The 20,001-nt window shown below is 33.4% G+C and overlaps 1 protein-coding gene across 2 annotated transcripts in view; it reads left to right on the top strand.

Annotated features, from left to right (window-relative positions):
* Nucleotides 1–19,780, top strand: part of LOC140450221 (uncharacterized) — a 32,381-nt gene extending 12,601 nt beyond the window's left edge. For both annotated transcript variants that reach the window (XR_011951988.1, XM_072543725.1), the window contains 2 exons: nucleotides 12,941–13,691; nucleotides 18,739–19,780. Coding sequence is in view for 1 of the 2 variants with exons in the window: in XM_072543725.1 (XP_072399826.1) it covers nucleotides 12,941–13,691; nucleotides 18,739–18,782 (795 nt within the window). In the remaining variant the exon portion in view is untranslated. The remainder of the gene's footprint in view (nucleotides 1–12,940; nucleotides 13,692–18,738) is intronic.
* The last annotated feature ends 221 nt before the right edge of the window (nucleotides 19,781–20,001 follow it).

Below are 20,001 nucleotides of genomic sequence, written 5' to 3' on the forward strand. Positions count from 1 at the left end.
TCTTCAAAAGCTTCCTTTTCTTGCACTGAGTAGTCATCATTTACGGCATATACCCCCAGAATTGTTATTTGTGTTCCTCTTAGGAGAACCGTCACTTTAATAAAACGTTCGTTGTATGCTTCCCAAGATTTAATATATTTTTCAAATTTCTTGTGTACAAATATTGATATCCCTGCTCTTGCTCTTTGATCCTTTCCCACTCCTGAGAAGAAATGTACATAGTCTTTTAATTTTTCGCTTCCATTTCCTTTTTTCTTGGTCTCAGAGAGAATGGCTATATCTAATTTTCGATTTACAAATTCCTGCATAATTTCTTGTTGTTTGTTCCGGATTCCCTGTATATTCCAGATTCCGTAATTCATGGTCCATTTTCGTTGCTGTTTTCGTCTACTGTAATTTCCGTCCGGTAACCGAGGCTCATTGGGTCTTTTAGCACTGTAGAATTTTCACAAGTGTAAGGTCGCTGGCCTTACGACTTAACCCCCATCCTTGGAGGACCGAATTTTCTGTTGGGGTTTATTCCCCTAGCCGATATGTTCCAGTTTTTAGGCGCCAGAAACTCGCCTTTTACCCTCTCTCGTCTGCTACATAACGTACTCCCATTGTACGCCATGCACCCAGTGGTTACGCGACATGGTATGTCTTCGTGGACGTGAGAGTAGGATTTGCTGGCAGAGCTGAGTTTTATTCCTAAAACCTCCAACTCATTCGTTGGAAAACAGTGGGCATTTCTTAGCGTTTTGTTACGACAAAAGCATCGGCAGCTTCATGTCGCTCCCAAGACCCCTTACCAGCCTTTAACCACCACCTACCATATATGTTTTAATTATACTGAAATAAAACAAAAAGAAAAATAATCTGAATCGTCGGCGTCATGCGACCGTATTTGTTTCGTTTATACAATATTCAGCAGATCTCATGTTTGTTAAATTTATATTACGTAGGGCACAACGGTATGTGAACAAACAACTAAGATAGAAGAAATAATAATTGGAGATAGAAAAAGTATCTTTTAATTTTTTTTAAACAACCATCCACTAGTCCAGGGTCGTCAACTTTCCAGGAACCGTCTACATCATCCCAACAAAAAATATCGGTTACTTTTAGTCAATAGAAAAAGATTATCACTTTTCTTAAATCAAAAATGGCCGTGAAATCAAAACAGGACATAGACAACAAATTACTTTTATTATTTATTTTACATTTCCAACCATTTAGTATTGTTGAAGATTCTGTCTTCAAACTTGTTGTCTTCAGTTTTAATCCATCTTATGAACTGCCAAGTAGACATACTATATATAAAACCAAGGAATATAGACGCATATAGAAGGACAGTAGTAGAGGGCATGTAACGGGATTTAATCAAGCATCAGATCCAAGTAATCTTTTTTATTAACGTGACACACATTTGCGAAAATATATTGTTTGTTTACGACATTGAAAATATCGTTGTAACGAGGACACTCTGACCTAGTGAAATTTGCAATGTAGTCGAAAGCTTATTAAATAACGTGTATCAATTAACAAATAACAAACATATTATAATAACAAACTCACATGTGTTAAATAGCTGGAAAACACGGGATTATTAGCATTATCATTATTGTTAAGAATGAAGAATCAAGAGAATGGTCGAGGTTAATATTGTCAACGTCAACTGAGTACTATCTAATATTGTACTTATATAACTAATAAACCAAATCATGAGTATCTAGTGTGTTTAAATAATTACCCATTACAAGAATATATCTGTGGTGTTAGGAAAAAGGAGATGAGTCAAAAACATTCAAAAATGAGTTATTTGCAAAAATAAATTCAGTGCCTGAATATCTAAATAAGGTAAAAAGGAGTTGAGTCAATAACTAGTTTAGCATTATAATAATAGATTGAAACCAAATGAGATATGTCAAAACATTTTAAATTATGATAATACAAAACGACATGAGTTGACTTATCTCACTATTCGTTTGAAGACTAGTGAAATCGATAACATGGTAAAAGGAGTTAAGTCGCGTGATTTCCACATGCGCGGTAGCGTTTAGAGTTCTTATTCAGTAAGTGTAAACAGTGTATGAATATTTGACAAATAAATTGATCTCAACATCCTCATCTTCCGAAGGTGCATTAGAACCGACACATACTATTATTGATGAATCACGGGATTTGCTGCCAGAAAATATTGAGCATTTGTAGCAAAATACTGGGGTGTGTAGGAGGAGAGAGGTATAAGAAGAGTGGTCTATATATATGGGATAAAATTGATAGAAGTAAAATAGATAACAATTAAGTAAAGAAGTAAAAAAAATATTGAACGGAATGTGGCTAGGCTAGCAATGTAGGCAAGAGAATGACCACTAGAAACTCAAGGATGGATACGGCCAATTTGCATGCCTTTTAAAGACAGTAAATCAGGAAAATATGTATGATGGATAGAAAAGAAGATATGAAAAATGAATAGATATAATGAAAATTAACAAAGAAAACAAATTGAGGGCGCCAGAAGAGGGATACTACTCTAAAAAGAGTAACGGTCACTCTTCCAGGTATCGTATACTGCTAATATTAATTAAAGTTGATTTAATAAACAAAAATGCTGTAAATGTAAAAAGGTAAGGAAATATTAATAAAAAATTATATGCAAAACAAATTCAAGTTTATTAAATATAACTTCTTAGATTTTGACAATCTCTAAGTTACCAAAAAGTATATGAAAATTTCACAATATAATTCTGATATAGAGTGTACAACCTACATCTAGGTTAAAAACAACCTTAAACAAAATAATGCTAACGTTGGAAGAACGTATAGCCAAGTAAATATATTATACTAACCTACAATATGACCAACAATATTGTTAAACACCTCTAAATTCAAATATAAACCAAGTAATATATAAATGGGACAAGCCAAGTTAAACAATTGAAACGGTCTATTATCCTGAAGGGATAATAACCAGAGTTAATAACACAAGATGAAATATAAAAAAAATTAGTTAGGTAAACACATAATGAAATAATTAAAGTTAATAATGAAATAAATGGTTAATACAAAAAAACAATGGAAGATAATCTCTGGGTAGAATTTGAGCTCAAACTTACCGATACCTTACACCAAGGGGAGTTATATTAATTAATATATATACACATATATATAAAAATATGTTATATAAAAAAAAACCTATAACTGGTGAAACAAGATATATATATATATATATATATATATATATATATATATATATATATAGTTCTGAAGAAAAAACCAACTGTCCTAGGTGAAACAGTTGTCTGGAAGGATACTCCCGAATGGCTTCGGTGTCCCAGCGAAGTCCTCCTTGAGGTCCGAAATTAGCACGGAGCTGGTGCTAATTGGCTCAGTTCCGATGATTACTGTCCTGCCCTACCTCTAGGTGCAGGCTGGAGAAAAAATGAGGGTGGAGTAGACAATACCCCCTGGCTTGTCCCAATGACCCTGATTCTTATAGAGTTGAAGTGGTACTCTCCCTCGGATGTTCTGAGGGAAGTTTATAATTCCATGGGAGGTGGCTGAAAACAATTCCCCGTTACTTCTAATCTCAACATTGATAAAAATAAATCAAAGAAGTGAGGAAAGTTTCTTTCAGCATAAGAAACCGGAGCAAAAAGATAATTATAGTAGATAAAAAAAACCCATCCAATCGGATGTAGCGTGACCTTGCTTCACATAGAGTAAAAATATAATGGCCTTGAACCAAATTACTATATTAAAATATGAAATAATGAATCTGAATGGATAAAATACTCTAATGTTCATTAAAATATCTGTGGAAATTGTAATAGATGTTAAAGATTTACGGAAAATTCAGAATTTTAATCAGATTCATGCCAGAATGATTGTAAGCGGCCATACTATGCTTGAATTCGTGACCCAAGGTCATTCTGAATACCTGAAGGATGTGGGAAGAAAAAGTTAGTTTTTATAATATAAAAAAAAATAATTACCAGATAGCTACTCAATTCCGTGCTAGAAATTTCACTTCAGCCTCCCGAGTTTCCGAAAACACCGTCAATTAAATGATTACGGTTATACTTAAAACATTTAACTTCTTGAAGTGAAGGAAATTCTATGCATTAATTGGATTTTCTTTCGCTAACTACCACCTTTGTACCACTTCAAACTCTCGATCAAAAGTGAATTGTAATTCACAGTTTGTTAACCAAGTTAACCAAGAGCCAGTTTCCACTCCCCCTAATCTCCTGTCATCTCTCTGGTTCGCAATGGTACCAAATTAGATCAGAGTGACAACTTAAATTATTAAAAATACACACTTAGTGAGCAAATGAACACTTAAAGTTAGGCAACCCATACTACATCTCTGAAATTACTTTAATATAAATAATTACTTTAATATAAATAGTAGTAAAAATAACGACTGTTACACATTCGGAAACAAACATTAATAAAAGGAAGCGAAGAGGATATAATCTTCGAAAAACTATACAACACAAACGAAATAAGGGTTTAGAATATACAACAAAGACAGGTAAAACTATAACTGCGAGAAAAGTAATTGCATTAACAGGTAGCTGTCGTAAAAAATGTTTAGATCGGATTTCTTTGGAAAATCAACAAACACTTTTTGATGAAGTATGGGCAATTGGAGATTATAACAAACGCAGTGCTTATTTATCTTTCCTTATCTTAGACGTTCCAAAAAAATCTCAACAAATTCGCATAAAAACTGGAGATCCAAAAAAAAAAGAAGTATGAATCATAAGTACCACTTTAAAATCGACGGTCAGTTAGTTGAAGTGTGCAAAGGTTGTTTTATTAAAACTTTTGGAGTATCCAATAAATGTATTGAAGTTATCATTAAAAAGCAATTAAAATGTGTATCAGGTATCTTGGGTCCAGATAAAAGAGGAAGTAATCTTCCGCCCAATAGAATTGAAGACCATACAGTTCAGCTTATTAAAGATCATATAAATTCTTACCCATTATACGAGTCACATTATAACAGAAGACATACCACCAAAAAGTATTTACCATCAGGTCTGTCAATATCAGTTATCTATGAAATGTATAAGCAAAAGATTGAAAATCCTGTATCATACTCTTTTTTTGGAAATGTATTCCGTACAATGGGTTTATCATTTAAGAAGCCTTCTTTGGATACATGTAATACATGTGATTCATACAAAATAAAAATAAAACTTGCTTCTGTAGAAGAAGTAGAAAGACTTCAAAATGAATATGATGCTCATTTATCAGAAGCCGATGCAGCTTATGCTATAAAAAATAATGATAAATGAAAATGCACCGAGTCGAAAAGAGTATATTGCTTTGATCTTCAGCAATGCCTTCCTACTCCGTATCTAAAGACCAATATTGTGTTTTATAAGTGGGTGCTGTGGACATTTAATCTAACAGTGTATGACTGCTATTTCAGGTCGCACAACCCCCACCCATTCATATACCCCCCACCACTTCTTATACCCCTCACCAACGGGTTCCTCCACTTCCTATACCTCCCACCCTTTCGTATAACCCCCACCACTGACAGGGTTAATGAACGGTCAAGGGGTCACGTTCAAGGGTCAACGACCGGTCAAGAGGTTAATGACCGGTTAAGGTCGTTATTGTATTGCCTTTGACCTCGACTAGGGTGGGAAAAACCGGTTATTTCGGTTAGACCTGTTATTCTGGTTTACAGTTAGTGCTATTTGTGATGCACCCTATGTTACCCCTTCACATCATTATTAAATAGGTATTATAAGAATAAAAATACTGATTAAAAAGAATACTTTATTATAATAATTGATGGATTCGACCGTTACTTGATGGAAATTCATTTTATGTAACAATAAAACACTGAAAATTTTGTTTTCAAACTTCCACAAAATTTATTTTAAATTCTTATCACTACAGCTGTTTCGGCTGATTTCGACTTGAGAAAGGCAATCAGCCGAAACAGGTGTAGTGATAAGAATTTAAAATAAATTTTGTGGAAGTTTGAAAACAAAGTTTTCAGTGTTTTATTGTTACAATACTTTATTAAATAGTTATTGCACTAAATGTTATATTTAGGAATTAAAGTTTCAAGTGCAAGCTTGCATAAACGGCAACTGGATTGCGCCGGTGCTTGTCCTTCTAGCTGTGTTCTCCACTCAGGACGATTGAAGTGTACAAAACATGGGAGATGAGTCTGAACTTCAAAATCTCGAACTACTTTCCTGGGTAATTTAGACCAATAATTAAGAGTTTCAAATGGATCCACATATTTTCTAATTCTGCTTCTGTAAACCTGTTCAAAGGTTTTTGCGGATGTTGAGCCATTAATTTAGCTTTGTGACAACACTCCATCGCTATAACGGTTAATGTTTCTAAAAACTAAATCAATCCACTTTTGCTCTTCGTATCTGGAGAGAAAAAATAGTCTTTTGGTGTGTGAACTTTACCACTACGTAAACGCATCAGTCAAACTATGTTTATCTTCGTAGCCACTTTTTAACTAATTGATAGTGTTTTTTAACTGGTTGATATATTTTGTAAAAGTCGTTCAGTCATCCCCTCTATATACCCTACCAATGACCTTACTCCTTTAAGCGTTCAATACTCGGTAAAGTGTTAATTCAACATTATTCTAAAGATACTGTGTTAAAAACACACCATTTATTTTTATAATACATTTACAACAACATATGGGAATTGTTGAATAGTGTATTCAAAAACAAGATACATTAAACACTCACGTGAATGCTAAACTACCAAATAAAACAATTATTAGTACAGAAATGCTTTTATTAAATACAATATACCGCTGGTACAATTAGGTCTAAATATTATGTTTGGGATTTACTTGAACCATGTTCAGGGTGACCAATAACATCAACATCTTCAATAATAACCTCATTACTGGAACTATCACCTTCATTATTTTCTTTTATTTCATATAAAACAGATGGGAGAAGTTGTTTTATTTGAATTAAATAACCATCCAATTTAGCAACTTTTAGTAACGATACGAACCCATATAAACATATTTGGTTGTTAAGATACAAATCACAAATTTCAACACCTTTTTCATATTTTTTGGCTAATTCTGTACAAAACTCTGGAGAAAAAGATGATGGACGCACTGCACCATAAATGGCTTCATGAGAAGCATCAAACTCCAAATTCGAAAACTGTTGATGTAAATTTTGAACACCACTTTTTAAATCCGTAACTTCAATTTCGGTAACGTAACAGATCCACATTGTAAATACTAGCAGCGAAGCTGAAGAAGAACTGTAAGAATTAGCTCTGCAACGTGTTATTAAACAAAAACCCCACCAACGAATGGTTAGCTCCCACTAAGTTATAATAAATTAATTTCAAAACTATCTACATAAAATTCACCCCCTCCATCATTTTCCGGTTTTTGGAAGAATTAGTCTAGCTTGCTGGATTAAATAATCGAGATTTTCTTGTTGTTGATCAGGTGTAAACGTATCTACTTTGTAATGACTCCATGCTAATGTGTTAATAGTTCCAGGTATGACATATCTCTTATCATTGTGGGAAGTTAAAGCTACCTTATTTTTTAATTCAGTATACATCTCATGTAAATGTGACTTAAATGTATACATTTTACGATAAATCTTTGCATTAGAATTATCAACTACTTTTTTATAATCTGTAAATGTTAAAGATTTACTTATAACGTTTTTGGAAATCCCCTTAGCTTTTTAAGGCTTTCATTGTTACATAATGTCACACAATAAGCCTTAGCGCCTGTACCACAAAAATTCATTCAAGCATGTCAATATCTGTCAATAATTCAAGCTGAACATTAGTTTTACGCAACATAGCGTCCCAGCTAAGTGATGGAGCCGTTAAATATTGAGCGGGATCTAGTTTATAGTTAAATAAACAATTATGTCGAAAGTTTTCGAACACATCAGCTAATAATAAAACATCTGATTTTAAATAAACATCGGAATACTGTCCTAAAGTATTACAATCAAAAACTTTCCAAACTTACTTAGCTCGTAAGTACTTTTCATCGGAAATACCTTCTTTTAAAATATCGAAAAATTGTTCTTGTCTGGGTAAAGATACCTCATCAAGTTTTGAAAAGTTATCCAGGTATGAATAAGGGAAAACACCTTTCTGTCGTAACAATCCAAATTCTTCATTTGATCGACAATATTTTTGTAACTCTAGACATTGATTATCATTGAGGGTTTTACTTAAATTATCTAGTGAATGACGTAAAAATCTGAAAGAATCTACAAATCTTAATTTTAAATATATATTTTGCTCTAGATCACCTCCACGATCAACTAAAAGTAATTTTGTAAATGATATATATTTTTCTTTAGTTTTTGCAATAACATCAATTTTTTCGTTATTCATCAATTTTGTTATAAACAGATGTGCATTGTAATTGATTAAATTATACATGAAAACAGGTATGAACTTAGGTAATTTGTAATTTAAATTACAAGCGTTGTGAGCAGCACCAGTAAACAACCCTGTTAGATGTGAATGATCTCACATGATGATCTCAATGAACTTTAATTTCGTCAATATCGAACGGTTTATCACAAATGAACAACACTTACCTGCAAAAAATTTTAATTTTTCTTCTGGTGTGAGTTTTTTCATAGGTTCATAGAATATGTTTAAGATATTTATGATAAATAGTGTACACTGTTTCAACCACATTTTCACCGCGATAAATGATAAGTTGTGATAAACTGTCATCAAAATAGTATTTTACATAAAAACCGAATGAATATGGAATGTGCTGATAGGTTTTGACAGTGAATGAAGAATTATCAGATACAATATGCAACATTATTGTTGCATATTGTTTGTTTGTTTCGAAAATTTTAGGAAACACAGTGGTTAAGATTTGAATTCGGTTTCGCTAAGTAGAAATCGTTTGATTTCTCTTTTTGTTTTTAGATGGCGTAGTTACGTCCGTATATAGTTATTTTAATAAGTATTGTCTAAGACGGGAGAGATTTTTGTTTTGGTTCAGAGCAGTGACTATACCGTTCTGAAGAGACCTAAGAAGGTCGAAATACGTATCAGCTGCACTGTATCAAAACAAAAATCTAATACCGTCATTCTGTAACTTTTAACACTTTAAATTTATGTAAATAGTTATGTAGGAGCTTTAGAACGTTACCCTCAATTTCACTAAAAAATTCCAAATGATTAGTGTGATGTTTGTTACTAATAAGACGGTAACTACCAATACGATTTTTAAACGCACTTAATAGTTTTTCAATCCCACTATCTAGATATAGTAGAATTTCACTATTTGGGAGAGTGATTCATCGTTTAAACGCTGAATATCCTCAAATTTAAATGTACACAGCGGCCCTCGAAAACTACCCGTTTTCTCAATTGCAATTTGCGTTTTCTAATAAGAAATTACACAATATATAAGTAGTATATTTATTTGTGCTTTTCTATAGAAAAACTGACAAAGAGTTGTCGTACAGTGTAGCCAATTCTTGTTCACAAGTAGTAATTATGGTCATACAAGACCTGTATTCTTCCACGCAGCGATTATTACCGTCATAAAAATACCAAAAAACATGATTTTTTCAATAGTAAAAATTAAGCACAAAATTGTAATTAAATAAATTTTATTTATATGTTCCGTTTCGTCATATATTTAAATTTATAAAATAAAAAATCGATATTTTAAAACAATATTTTTCAATTGTTTGGCAACTTTGGAATTAGCGACGGAACTCGGTTTCAATTCCGACCCACAGAAAGCCGTAAAACTAGTTTTTGTCGAGCAAGTGCTCATCAACAATAGTTCATTTACATTGGCGTTTCTGAGGGTAGGGCATGTGTTGCATCTTGTGAATATATTTTGTGCGATAAGTTTGTGTTATTGATAAAACGTGTTACTGATAATACGAGTGTTATAGTTTGTCGTTTTATAGTAAATTCTTAGTTATATTCTGTGATTATTTGGTTTGAGTTTTATTGGAGTTGGACGAAAAACCGAGTTGTTCCAAGAGAAGACGGCAAAATTCTGATGTTGATTCCAAAAATGAAAAGCCGCAAAAGAGACGGAAAATGTTAACGTCCGAAGAGAAGGTAATGCTACGAAACGTTTATGAAGGAATTGTCGGCAGAAAATGGCATTAAATGTTAGCCAAGCGGTCGACATTTGTAGCAGTTTAACAAAAGTATCCATTAGCTGTATTTATCGTGTACTTAAAAATACATCGGAAAATAAAAAGCAAGAAAAAGGTAAAACTAGAGGTAGGAAAAGCATTGTTTTGGATGACGAGACAAGGAATATTATACGTCGAAAAATTCATTCATTCATTTATTTTCGGAGTGAAATTCCAACACTGAAAAATATTTCTCAAGACCTCGAAAACGATGACTTCTTACCCAAGATATCTCGTAGTCTTATCAGGACCATGCGCGAAATGAACTTTCGATATGTAAAACTAAACAGAAAAAGTATGCTATGAGAAAAAAATAAAATTATTGTGTGGAGAAGAAAGTATTTAGAAGAAATACGCAAAATTCGCAGCACTGGACGCAAAATATGTTATTTGGATGAAACCTGGATTAACGAAGGTCATACAGTTGGAAAAGTTTGTCAAAATTTAAATGCCAAAAGTAAACGCGAAGCATTTATAGAAGGCTGATCTACAGGATTAAAAGCTCCACCAGGAAAGGGACGGCGTTTAATCATCACCCATATAGGAAGTGATACAGGGTTTGTTGATGATGGTTTTCTTCAATTTGAGTCGAAAAAAACAGGTGATTATGAAAGAAATTGAAAGGGAGTATTCAAGAATGGCTTACAGAAAAGGGGGAATGCTCAAAATTTAGCTACTTGACATTGCACGGTTAAGGAAAGTTCTGCGTCTACCACCTTATCATTGCGAACTTAATCCCATTGAACTTATCTGGGCGCAAGTGAAAGGAGAAGTAGCACGCAATAACAAAACGTTCAAATTAAACGAAATTAAGAAACTTTTGATTCAAGCAATCCTCCATGTAACTCCAGAGAAATGGGCTAAATGTATAGGCCACATAATTAAAGAAGAACATCATATGTGGGAACTTGACACTCATATCGAGTTTTACTAGAACCAATTATAATTACACCAGGTGGTGAAGATAATGACAGCGATAGCAGCACCGCATCTTCAGATTTAGACAGCGAATAATATTTTCTAATAGTTTAATAAGAACATCAGCATAAAAAACCCAAAAACAAAAAAAAAACGAGAAGAACATAGTAAGTGTGTATAGTGTTTGTATTTAAATAGAACAGTACAATGTTTTGTTACATCAAACATTATTTTTATTTTGTTTTTATAGAATTTTATTTTGTTTTATAGGATTTTATTTTGTTTTGTTTTATACTGTTTAAGTGTTTTGTTCATTTTATTTAATAAGATAATATGGCTCTTGGCGAACACCCATTAAAAAAAAAAATACCGCTCCACAAGACATACCTCTGAGATGGTTTGGAAACTGTCTTAAAATTTGATTTAAAACAATTTCATTGTGTAACTCTTTAAGGACGGGTCACGTCAAAAGACGTTTTAGCGTAACTTCCGCGACAGCCGGTTGGTATCAGTAGACTTTCTGCAAAATTACTTGTTTTTTATAGCTTTTTGTTTTTGGCATTCTGTATTTTTAGGGGAATGTAGGGAATGAGCCACAAAATATTTATTCATATGTTTATTTATTGACGTTTCGATCTCTATATCCAGAGACCGTTTTCAATTATACAAATGAGAGTTATATTTATTTTCTATGGCTTTTCGCTTGTCGTTCTGTATTTTTAGAAATAATGTTGGGAATAAGCCACAATATATTTATTCAAATGTTTAATTTACGGACGTTTCGATCTCTATAAAGAGACCGTTTTCAAACATACAAATGACAGATATATTTATTTTTCTATAGCTTCTTGTTTGTGGCATTCTGTATTTTTAGGGAGAAGGTTGGAAATAAGCCACAATATATCTATTTACATGTTTAATACACTGACGTTTCGATCTCTATTCCGTTTTTAAAGATAAAAAAAAGATAATAAACAATATAAGATTATAAAAATATATAATAATAAACAAATAAAATAAATATAACTATCATTTATATCTTTGAAGGTGGTCTTTGGCTATAGAGATCGAAACGTCAGTAAAAACTTGTAAATAAATATATTCTGGCCTATTTCGAACATTAATATTTGAAAAATAAAATATAATTACCGTTAAAATAAAAGTGAGTGTACGTCACTGGATTTTCATACGTCTTTTCGCATTTCTGCACCTTTAAACGATGAATCACTCTCTCAAATAGTGAAATTATACCATAGTTAATAATACTTTTGTGTGAATTACTACCTAAATGTCCTGTTAGCCCTTCCCATAAATTTTTTTATAGCAATCTTGACATTCGATAACATTGGATGTAGTGGTAGTTGGACGAACATTGGATTTACTGAAAGTCACCTCTGCCGTAGTTGAATGGTAATTATTAGCGGATGTATCAACATCTGAAAGTTTTACCTTTTTCACTTTATTATTAAACCGTTCCCGATAACTTTCCCATTTATGACGAGTTACACTACTTTTGTTGGATAAAACTTTTAAACAAGAGTCGCACTGCATGGTTGTTGACTGAAGCTTGGTGGCTGAACGACACGAAAATGAATAACAACGAAAGAAGTGTGGGGTATAAATATAAACTTGTTTCGAATACCGGTTTTGAACTGGAAATACCGGTTTTATGTTATTATTAGAGTATATAACGACAAAAACTAAAAATATAATCCGAACGTAGATACATATTCCTAGCACTGCGACTTCATTAGAGTGGTTGGGTGGTGGGGGTAGGATACAAAATAGTTTTTACCGCTTGATCGCAATATGCGTGATTTTTTCTAAAAAATAATGATAGCTTTATATTGCAGGTGGCTAAGAAAAGATGTTTTGATTCTAGTAATTCATCGATCATCCCTCCGAGGGATATTAGAAAGAGAGCGCCGTCCGAGGAAAGCGTGATTTTTGTGGGTAGTGAAACACTACCCAAAAAAATTAGCGAAACGGAGCGCCTCCTCTTAAAAATAAGGAAAAATAAAGCGGTAGCGCCCCAAACTTTTGAAGAAGTAGCTGAGGTTCACGCTCCTTCCACCACTGTGACGGCGCAAACATCAAAACATTTTGAAGATATCTCAGATGTGGAAGACGAGACACCTGCACCTGTCGTCGAGGGTTATCCCTCTATCGGAGGTATATTAAATATCTCCGAACGGGGGCCACCCTCTCAAGAGGAGAAACGTGAAACACCACCACCTGAACCAAAACCCATGACTGAGTCCCAAGTCTGGGAAACAAAATTAATAAACGAGACAGAGCCGTCACTTAAAACTATAGTGGTGACCTGCCTTGAAATCCCCAAAAGTGTGGAATACCATCACAAAACATTTTGTGATAATTTCAAGGAAAGATTTCTGTCGGCTCTGAAACGTCATATGGACCGCCTCCAGCACAGATTGGACGTGAGTAAGGAGAATAGTTTACTCCTTGAGGAAGCCGTTCGTAATATTTTTACATATTCGGAAAAAATATCGGAGGCTTTCCACGAGGAGCAACGCAGACTCATAACGGATTTGGGCAACGTAAAAAGTTTCCTGGCTCATGCTGCGAGTTCAGATTCTCAAGGTAAGAATTTTTATTACAATGTGTCCTTAATTCAAGCGAGTTGTTAATCTCGGACATCACAGTCATTTGCACTATAATTACAAATTCATTTTGAATCAAGTTTTAGTGAACAAAGTTTTTATACAAAGCAAGTCTAGTTTCTTTATAAAATTTCTTTTCTATATCTTAACTCAGGTGTGACTTTATCGTCATTTGCACCATAATTCTAAAAGCACTTTGAATCTAGTTTTAAATGAAAAGTGGTAACATTGTGATTTGCAGGTTGTAACAAAAGTTTGTAAACAATTTATTATCAATTCCATTTTCAGATGGTAATTGATTATACAAGGTAAATTATAACTTACATGTTGCAAATAATTATAACATATAATTCCAACATTTACTTAAAGTTCTATTATTACATCGACAAGATCAGGTGGTACAATCATAGCAGGTTTGTTGTAGAATCGCATGGGCCGGGATCAATAGTGTCGCTACTTACAACACAGTCCGTGCTAGAATCACATACATCACTATCAACATTTACTAACATGCTTGATGGGGAATAGATTTCCGTAATCGCTATACCTTTCGAACGCTTGATACCATATTCGCCTAACAGAAAAGTAGAATATACAAACTAGGGACGCGTGATATATTCATTCCAAGTATCTAGAGATGCTGAAGAGGTATCTACTTGTTACAAAATCACTTATACTGTAACTGATTATATACAAAAGCGTATCAAAAGTAACAAGTAGAAACTCACAAGGAACGACAATCTACACCTCTAAACAAAGACGCATAATTTGCAGTTTTAACAGATATGGATTCAGTAATCCTTACGAATCATATTTATGTCTGTTGAATTATATAAATATAATTTTTACTTTTAATAGCTCTATATAATACATATTATGTGTGTTGGTATATTTATAGTGTTGGTTTATAATTATAGTGTTATTTAAATAAACTTAGAACTGTGAACATTTTTAAAGTGTTTGCTGTTTTCTCTCAACTGAAGTAAGTAAATTTAATATTATTTTGACTCTAATATAATAATTATTATGATGATAAAAGGGTTGCAAGTGTGAGTCCATAATTGAACAAATATATTAAAAAGGTCAATACTCACAATCTAATATTTACTTTCAAAGTTTTACAGAAGCGATCGGTTTCGAGGCTTACAATATTTGCCTCATCCTCAGGCCCAGCAAAGAGTTTGTTTTGTTAAAAAACAATAATATAGATATCGCCAATAAGAACTTTTCCGCTTACATCCAGGGTACTGTCTGTCTTCATCTTTTCCTTTTGACACTATCATTGTAGTGAGGTGATATGTTGATCATTATATATGTATGTAAATAAAAGGTCTTACAAAATAAAGACCTTTAGGTCTTAACCTTGTAAGAACCTGTGACAAAAACAACAAAAAAAGGACATCCTACTGCATAATATGTGATTTTCCATCTTCCACAAGTTTTTAAACTATATACAGTCCGGATGTGGCAGCTTATACTGTATGTGTATTTGTCTTTAACCTTTTTTAATTTTATTACAAACCAGAAGAGAATCATACCTTTTTAATAATAAAAAAAACTTTGACAAAAAAAACTAGAACATCCAAGAAGTATTTTAAGGATCAAAGACAACAACCTTTAGCAACAGTTACACAGTTAGAACACATTAATGCTCTACCATATTCCCAAGAGTCTTTTATTTACAACATATATTATGATCAACATATCACCTCACTACAATAGATAGTGTCATAAAGAAAAAGATGAAGACAGACAGTACCCTGGATGTAAGCGGAAAACTTCTTATTGCCGATATCTATATTATTGTTTTTTAACAAAACAAACTCTTTGCTTTGTCTGAGGATGAGGCAAATATTGTAAGCCTCGAAATCGGTCGCTTCTGTAACACCTTGAAAATAAAGATTGTGATTGGGAGTATTGACCTTTTTAATATATCTGTTCAATTATCTATTATCTATTATTTTATTAGAATATTAGCCTGTAAATAATATTTTGCAGGTTTGTATATACAGTCACTAAAACAAATTAATATGTCGGACACGGATTCTGCCGATGAACTCGCAAACATACCTTTAACTCCCCCCAAAAAGAGATCTAAAAAAGGCCATTTAAGCGTAGACGTTAAAGAAATAATTGTAAACGTGTATAAGCACGAGTTACAAGAAAATCCGGCGTTAATATTGTCCGCTGTTGAGAAAAGAGTAGCCGATAAAGTTGGAGTATCGGATAGTTCTGTGTTTAAAGTTATTAGAGAATATAAAACTACACACACATTAGTTGCACCAAAAAAATGTACCACTCGTAAAGGCAAACTCAAATCTGTAGATGATTTTGACAAGGTAGCGATAAGAAGAATAGTGCATCAATTCTTTTTTAGAAATGAAATTCCCACGATAGATAGAGTTCTACAACAGGTCAACGACGACCCCAATCTACCTGATTTCAAACGTACTACTTTTTACAAGCTTTTGAAAAAACTTCAATTCAAATTTGAAAAACGTGGCCGGAACAGTATGCTTACAGACAGAGATGACCTTGTAATCTGGAGAAGAGAATTTTTAAGGCAGATAAAAGATCATAGGAATGGCAATCGTAAAATATATTATTTATGAGACTTGGATTAACGCTGGTCATACTAAATCAAAAACATGGATTGATAAGTCAGTCACCTCATCAAGACAAGCATTTTTGGATGGACTCTCGACAGGTCTGAAAAATCCATCAGGTAATATTTTTTGTTGAACATTGAAATTGATAAATAATATTTGAATTTTTAGGTAAAGGAAAGCGACTGATTATTTGTCACATAGGCAGCGAAGACGGATTTGTTGCTGACGCTCTATGGAGTTTTGAATCAAAGAAAAGTGGAGATTACCATGAGGAAATGGATGGAAAAGGTTTTGAGAGTTGGTTTGAAAAAACCTTACCCAAATTGGAAGCAAATTCTGTGATTGTAATGGACAATGCGTCGTATCATTCCAGAAAATCTGAAAAGATCCCCACCACATCTTCTAGAAAAGCGGATATCCAAGAATGGCTACATCTAAAAAGCATCCCCTTTGATGACTCACTTCTCAAAGTGCAACTTTTAGCACTTGTGAATCAACATAAAAAACAGTATGATAAATACATCATAGACGAAATGGCGAAAAGTCAAAATAAAATTGTTTTAAGATTGCCACCATATCACTGTGAGTTGAATCCCATAGAACTGATATGGGCAGATATAAAAAATTATGTAGCAGCTAAAAATACAACTTTTAAGTTTGCCGACATGAAAAATTTATTTGATGAAGCTCTATCCACCATAACTCCGCAAAAATGGAAAAATTGTGTACAGCATGTTACCCAAAAGGTGGAACCAAAAATGTGGGAGTTAGATAATTTAGTAGAAGCCAGAGTAGATTCAATTATAATAAACCCTGACGATGATAGTACATCAAGTTTCTCAGAATAATATTTTGCACTAAGTTTAAGTATTTGTGGATTAGGCCTACCGGGGAAACCACATAAAAAAAACGCACCATTATCACTCTACCTCTATGGTGGTGTGGAAATGAGTTCTCTTCTTCTTGATGTGCCTATCGGTGACGAATGTTGGCGATCATCATGACAATCTTCACCTTATCTCCCACAGCGCGGAAAAGCTGCATAGATGTTGTGTTGAACCAGGTTCTGAGGTTCTTCAACCAGGACGTTCTTCTTCCTGGAACCCGTTGTCCAAATATTTTTCCTAGCAGTATGGCTTGTAGAAGGGTATATCTGGATTCATTTCGCATAATGTGTCCAAAGTACTGTAACTTTCGAGATTTGATGGTGGTCAGTACCGCTCGGTTCTTCTTCATTCTTCTGAGGACCTCCTCATTGGTGACTCGGTCAGTCCACGGGATTTTAAGTATTCTCCGATATAGCCACGTCTCAAATGCTTCCAATTTTCTGCACATATCTTCGTTCAAGGTCCACGATTCAACATCATAAAAAGAACAGAGAAGACGTAGCATCGCAGCATTCTTACTTTTATACCAAGAGAGAGGTTGTGGCTCTTGAAGAAGGCCCCCATCCGGTTGAAGGTGGATCTAGCTTTTGATGTGGAAATAAGTAGCAATGATAAATAAAAGATACGAAATAATTCGAAATTACATAAACAAAATGGAATATTTTAAAAATGAAAAACTGTAACCCATTTTACTCATTGTACCTATGTACTTTTCCAGTACTTATTTTTCGTAATTCGATATTACTTATATGTAATAGTAAAAAGTTTTTTTCATCATTTTCAAAGAAAAACTTTCGTTTTACATCCGCATAGTATGTTCGTTTGTGCGTTGTCGCCTATGCAATACTTTGGGGACGATCTATCGATGGATTCATATATAGTTTTGTCTCCTGAATCAAAATCTGAAAGCGGCATTTTGATATCTCGAACCATCTTCGACATAACGGCATCAAAGTCAAAAATAGTGATGTCACAATTCTTCCAAATATACATTCGTTTCTGCTGACACAAATAAATGTTAAATCGATATCGAAACGTCGACTTAATAAATTTTATTTATTAATGTTAATGTAATGTTAAATGTATAAGTCTATCTACCCTATAATTATGTATAAGTATTTTCCCGAACTTTTACACAAGAAGAGGTCTCTTTTTATATCATTAATGATAATATTATTACTTATTTCCAAATATTGGTCTTAAAGCGTAAAATGTATAAAAACAACTTTCTATTTTTTGCCTTTTGATTAATACCACAATTAACTAATGATGTGTGAATGACAGTTTACAAAAATATTATTTAAGTATACTTCTTTAAAAGATTAATCATTGATTACTATTATTTTAACAGTAATCCTAAAAATTATAAATTAATTCATTTCAAATTCAGATGGTATAGGCTGCTAGAATCTTAATACAACCCTGTACAATTATATAAACATTGGGTTTCGCGTGTTATGTGCATGCATTTGTTGACCGCGACTTTTCTGTTAAATGAATTTACTTTAGTTATTTTTGATTTCTGTCGCAGGTACAACTCACACCACCAGACTAATAAGAGTAACAGGTGGGTAGGTAGACAACAAAGAAAGGTGAATATCCGGTCACGGACAGTTATGTTCTTCATCTCTGGGTAGGTAGGTAGGTAGATAAAAAGAAAGGTAAATATCCGGACAGATCAATAAACCTCTCGAACTCTTGAGCGCTACTATTTTCGATTTCTGTCGCAGATACCACTCCCAACCATTAGACTTATGAGAACAGAAGGTGGGTAGATAGACAACAAAGAAAGGTGAATATCTGGTCAAGGACAGTTGGGTAACAAAAGGTTAAATAAGTGAAGTGAAGTGGGGGATCGATGGTATATAACTGTATTGACGTAACCTCAAAGTCAGTTTATGAGTAAAAATAACTATAACCATGCATCAAGAAAGTATTGAACTTATTATGCATAAAGTGGATAAATTAGTTACAAGTGAAACATCGATACCTAACTTAACATCTATTGGATATTATACCAACAAAAAAAAAATTAAATAAAATTTGTGTAAACTGTTGGGTAGAGGTACTCTGTGAACTCGGGCAAAACAACATGTTTAATGATGTGTGTCTAACCATAAAATTGCGTGTGTACGTTAACGAATACCTGACGATGCGTTATCTATTAGACACTGCTTTGCAAAGAATTTTTGAACTTTCCGACGTTTGGTTGTGGGTGGAGCAATTCATAAAAAAGGCATCAACTTTTGATGACCTTTTCCCAAAACTTGTCCAATACCAACAACTGAAGCGCCTTAAGCCTATAGAAGACCTTCTACTACCAAGGATTCTAAAACGATTGAAGTGTGCGAGGTATCAACATCCCTACAGATGTGAAGGTTATTTTGGTAAAATCCTGTAAACTGTTAAGCCGGTGGAACACCTGGTACCACCAAGGGTTTTATAATTCGAGCATAAGTGGTGTCAACATTTCTACGAGCGTGCAGGTTGTTTAACTAGATTCTGTAGGTATAAGTATACTATAGATATAATTTATTATTGTAATTTGAGTTTAAAAAATAAAAAAGTACAAAATATAATTTTTTTATTAAAATTTATTCCATTACAAAATTTTGCTTCTGATACTGGTATCATCATCATCATCTTGGTGCTTCAGCCCTTAGAGGGCCTCGACGTTCTCAAGTTTTATACGCCATTTTGTTCTGTCCCTTGCTTGCATTTTCCAGTTGCTGACTCCGATCTTCTCCGCATCTTGTGTTACCCCATCCATCCACCTCAGCTTTGGTCTACCCCG

This window comes from Diabrotica undecimpunctata, chromosome 9 (assembly GCF_040954645.1).
Source record: "Diabrotica undecimpunctata isolate CICGRU chromosome 9, icDiaUnde3, whole genome shotgun sequence".
Classification (NCBI taxonomy): Eukaryota; Metazoa; Arthropoda; class Insecta; order Coleoptera; family Chrysomelidae; genus Diabrotica; species Diabrotica undecimpunctata.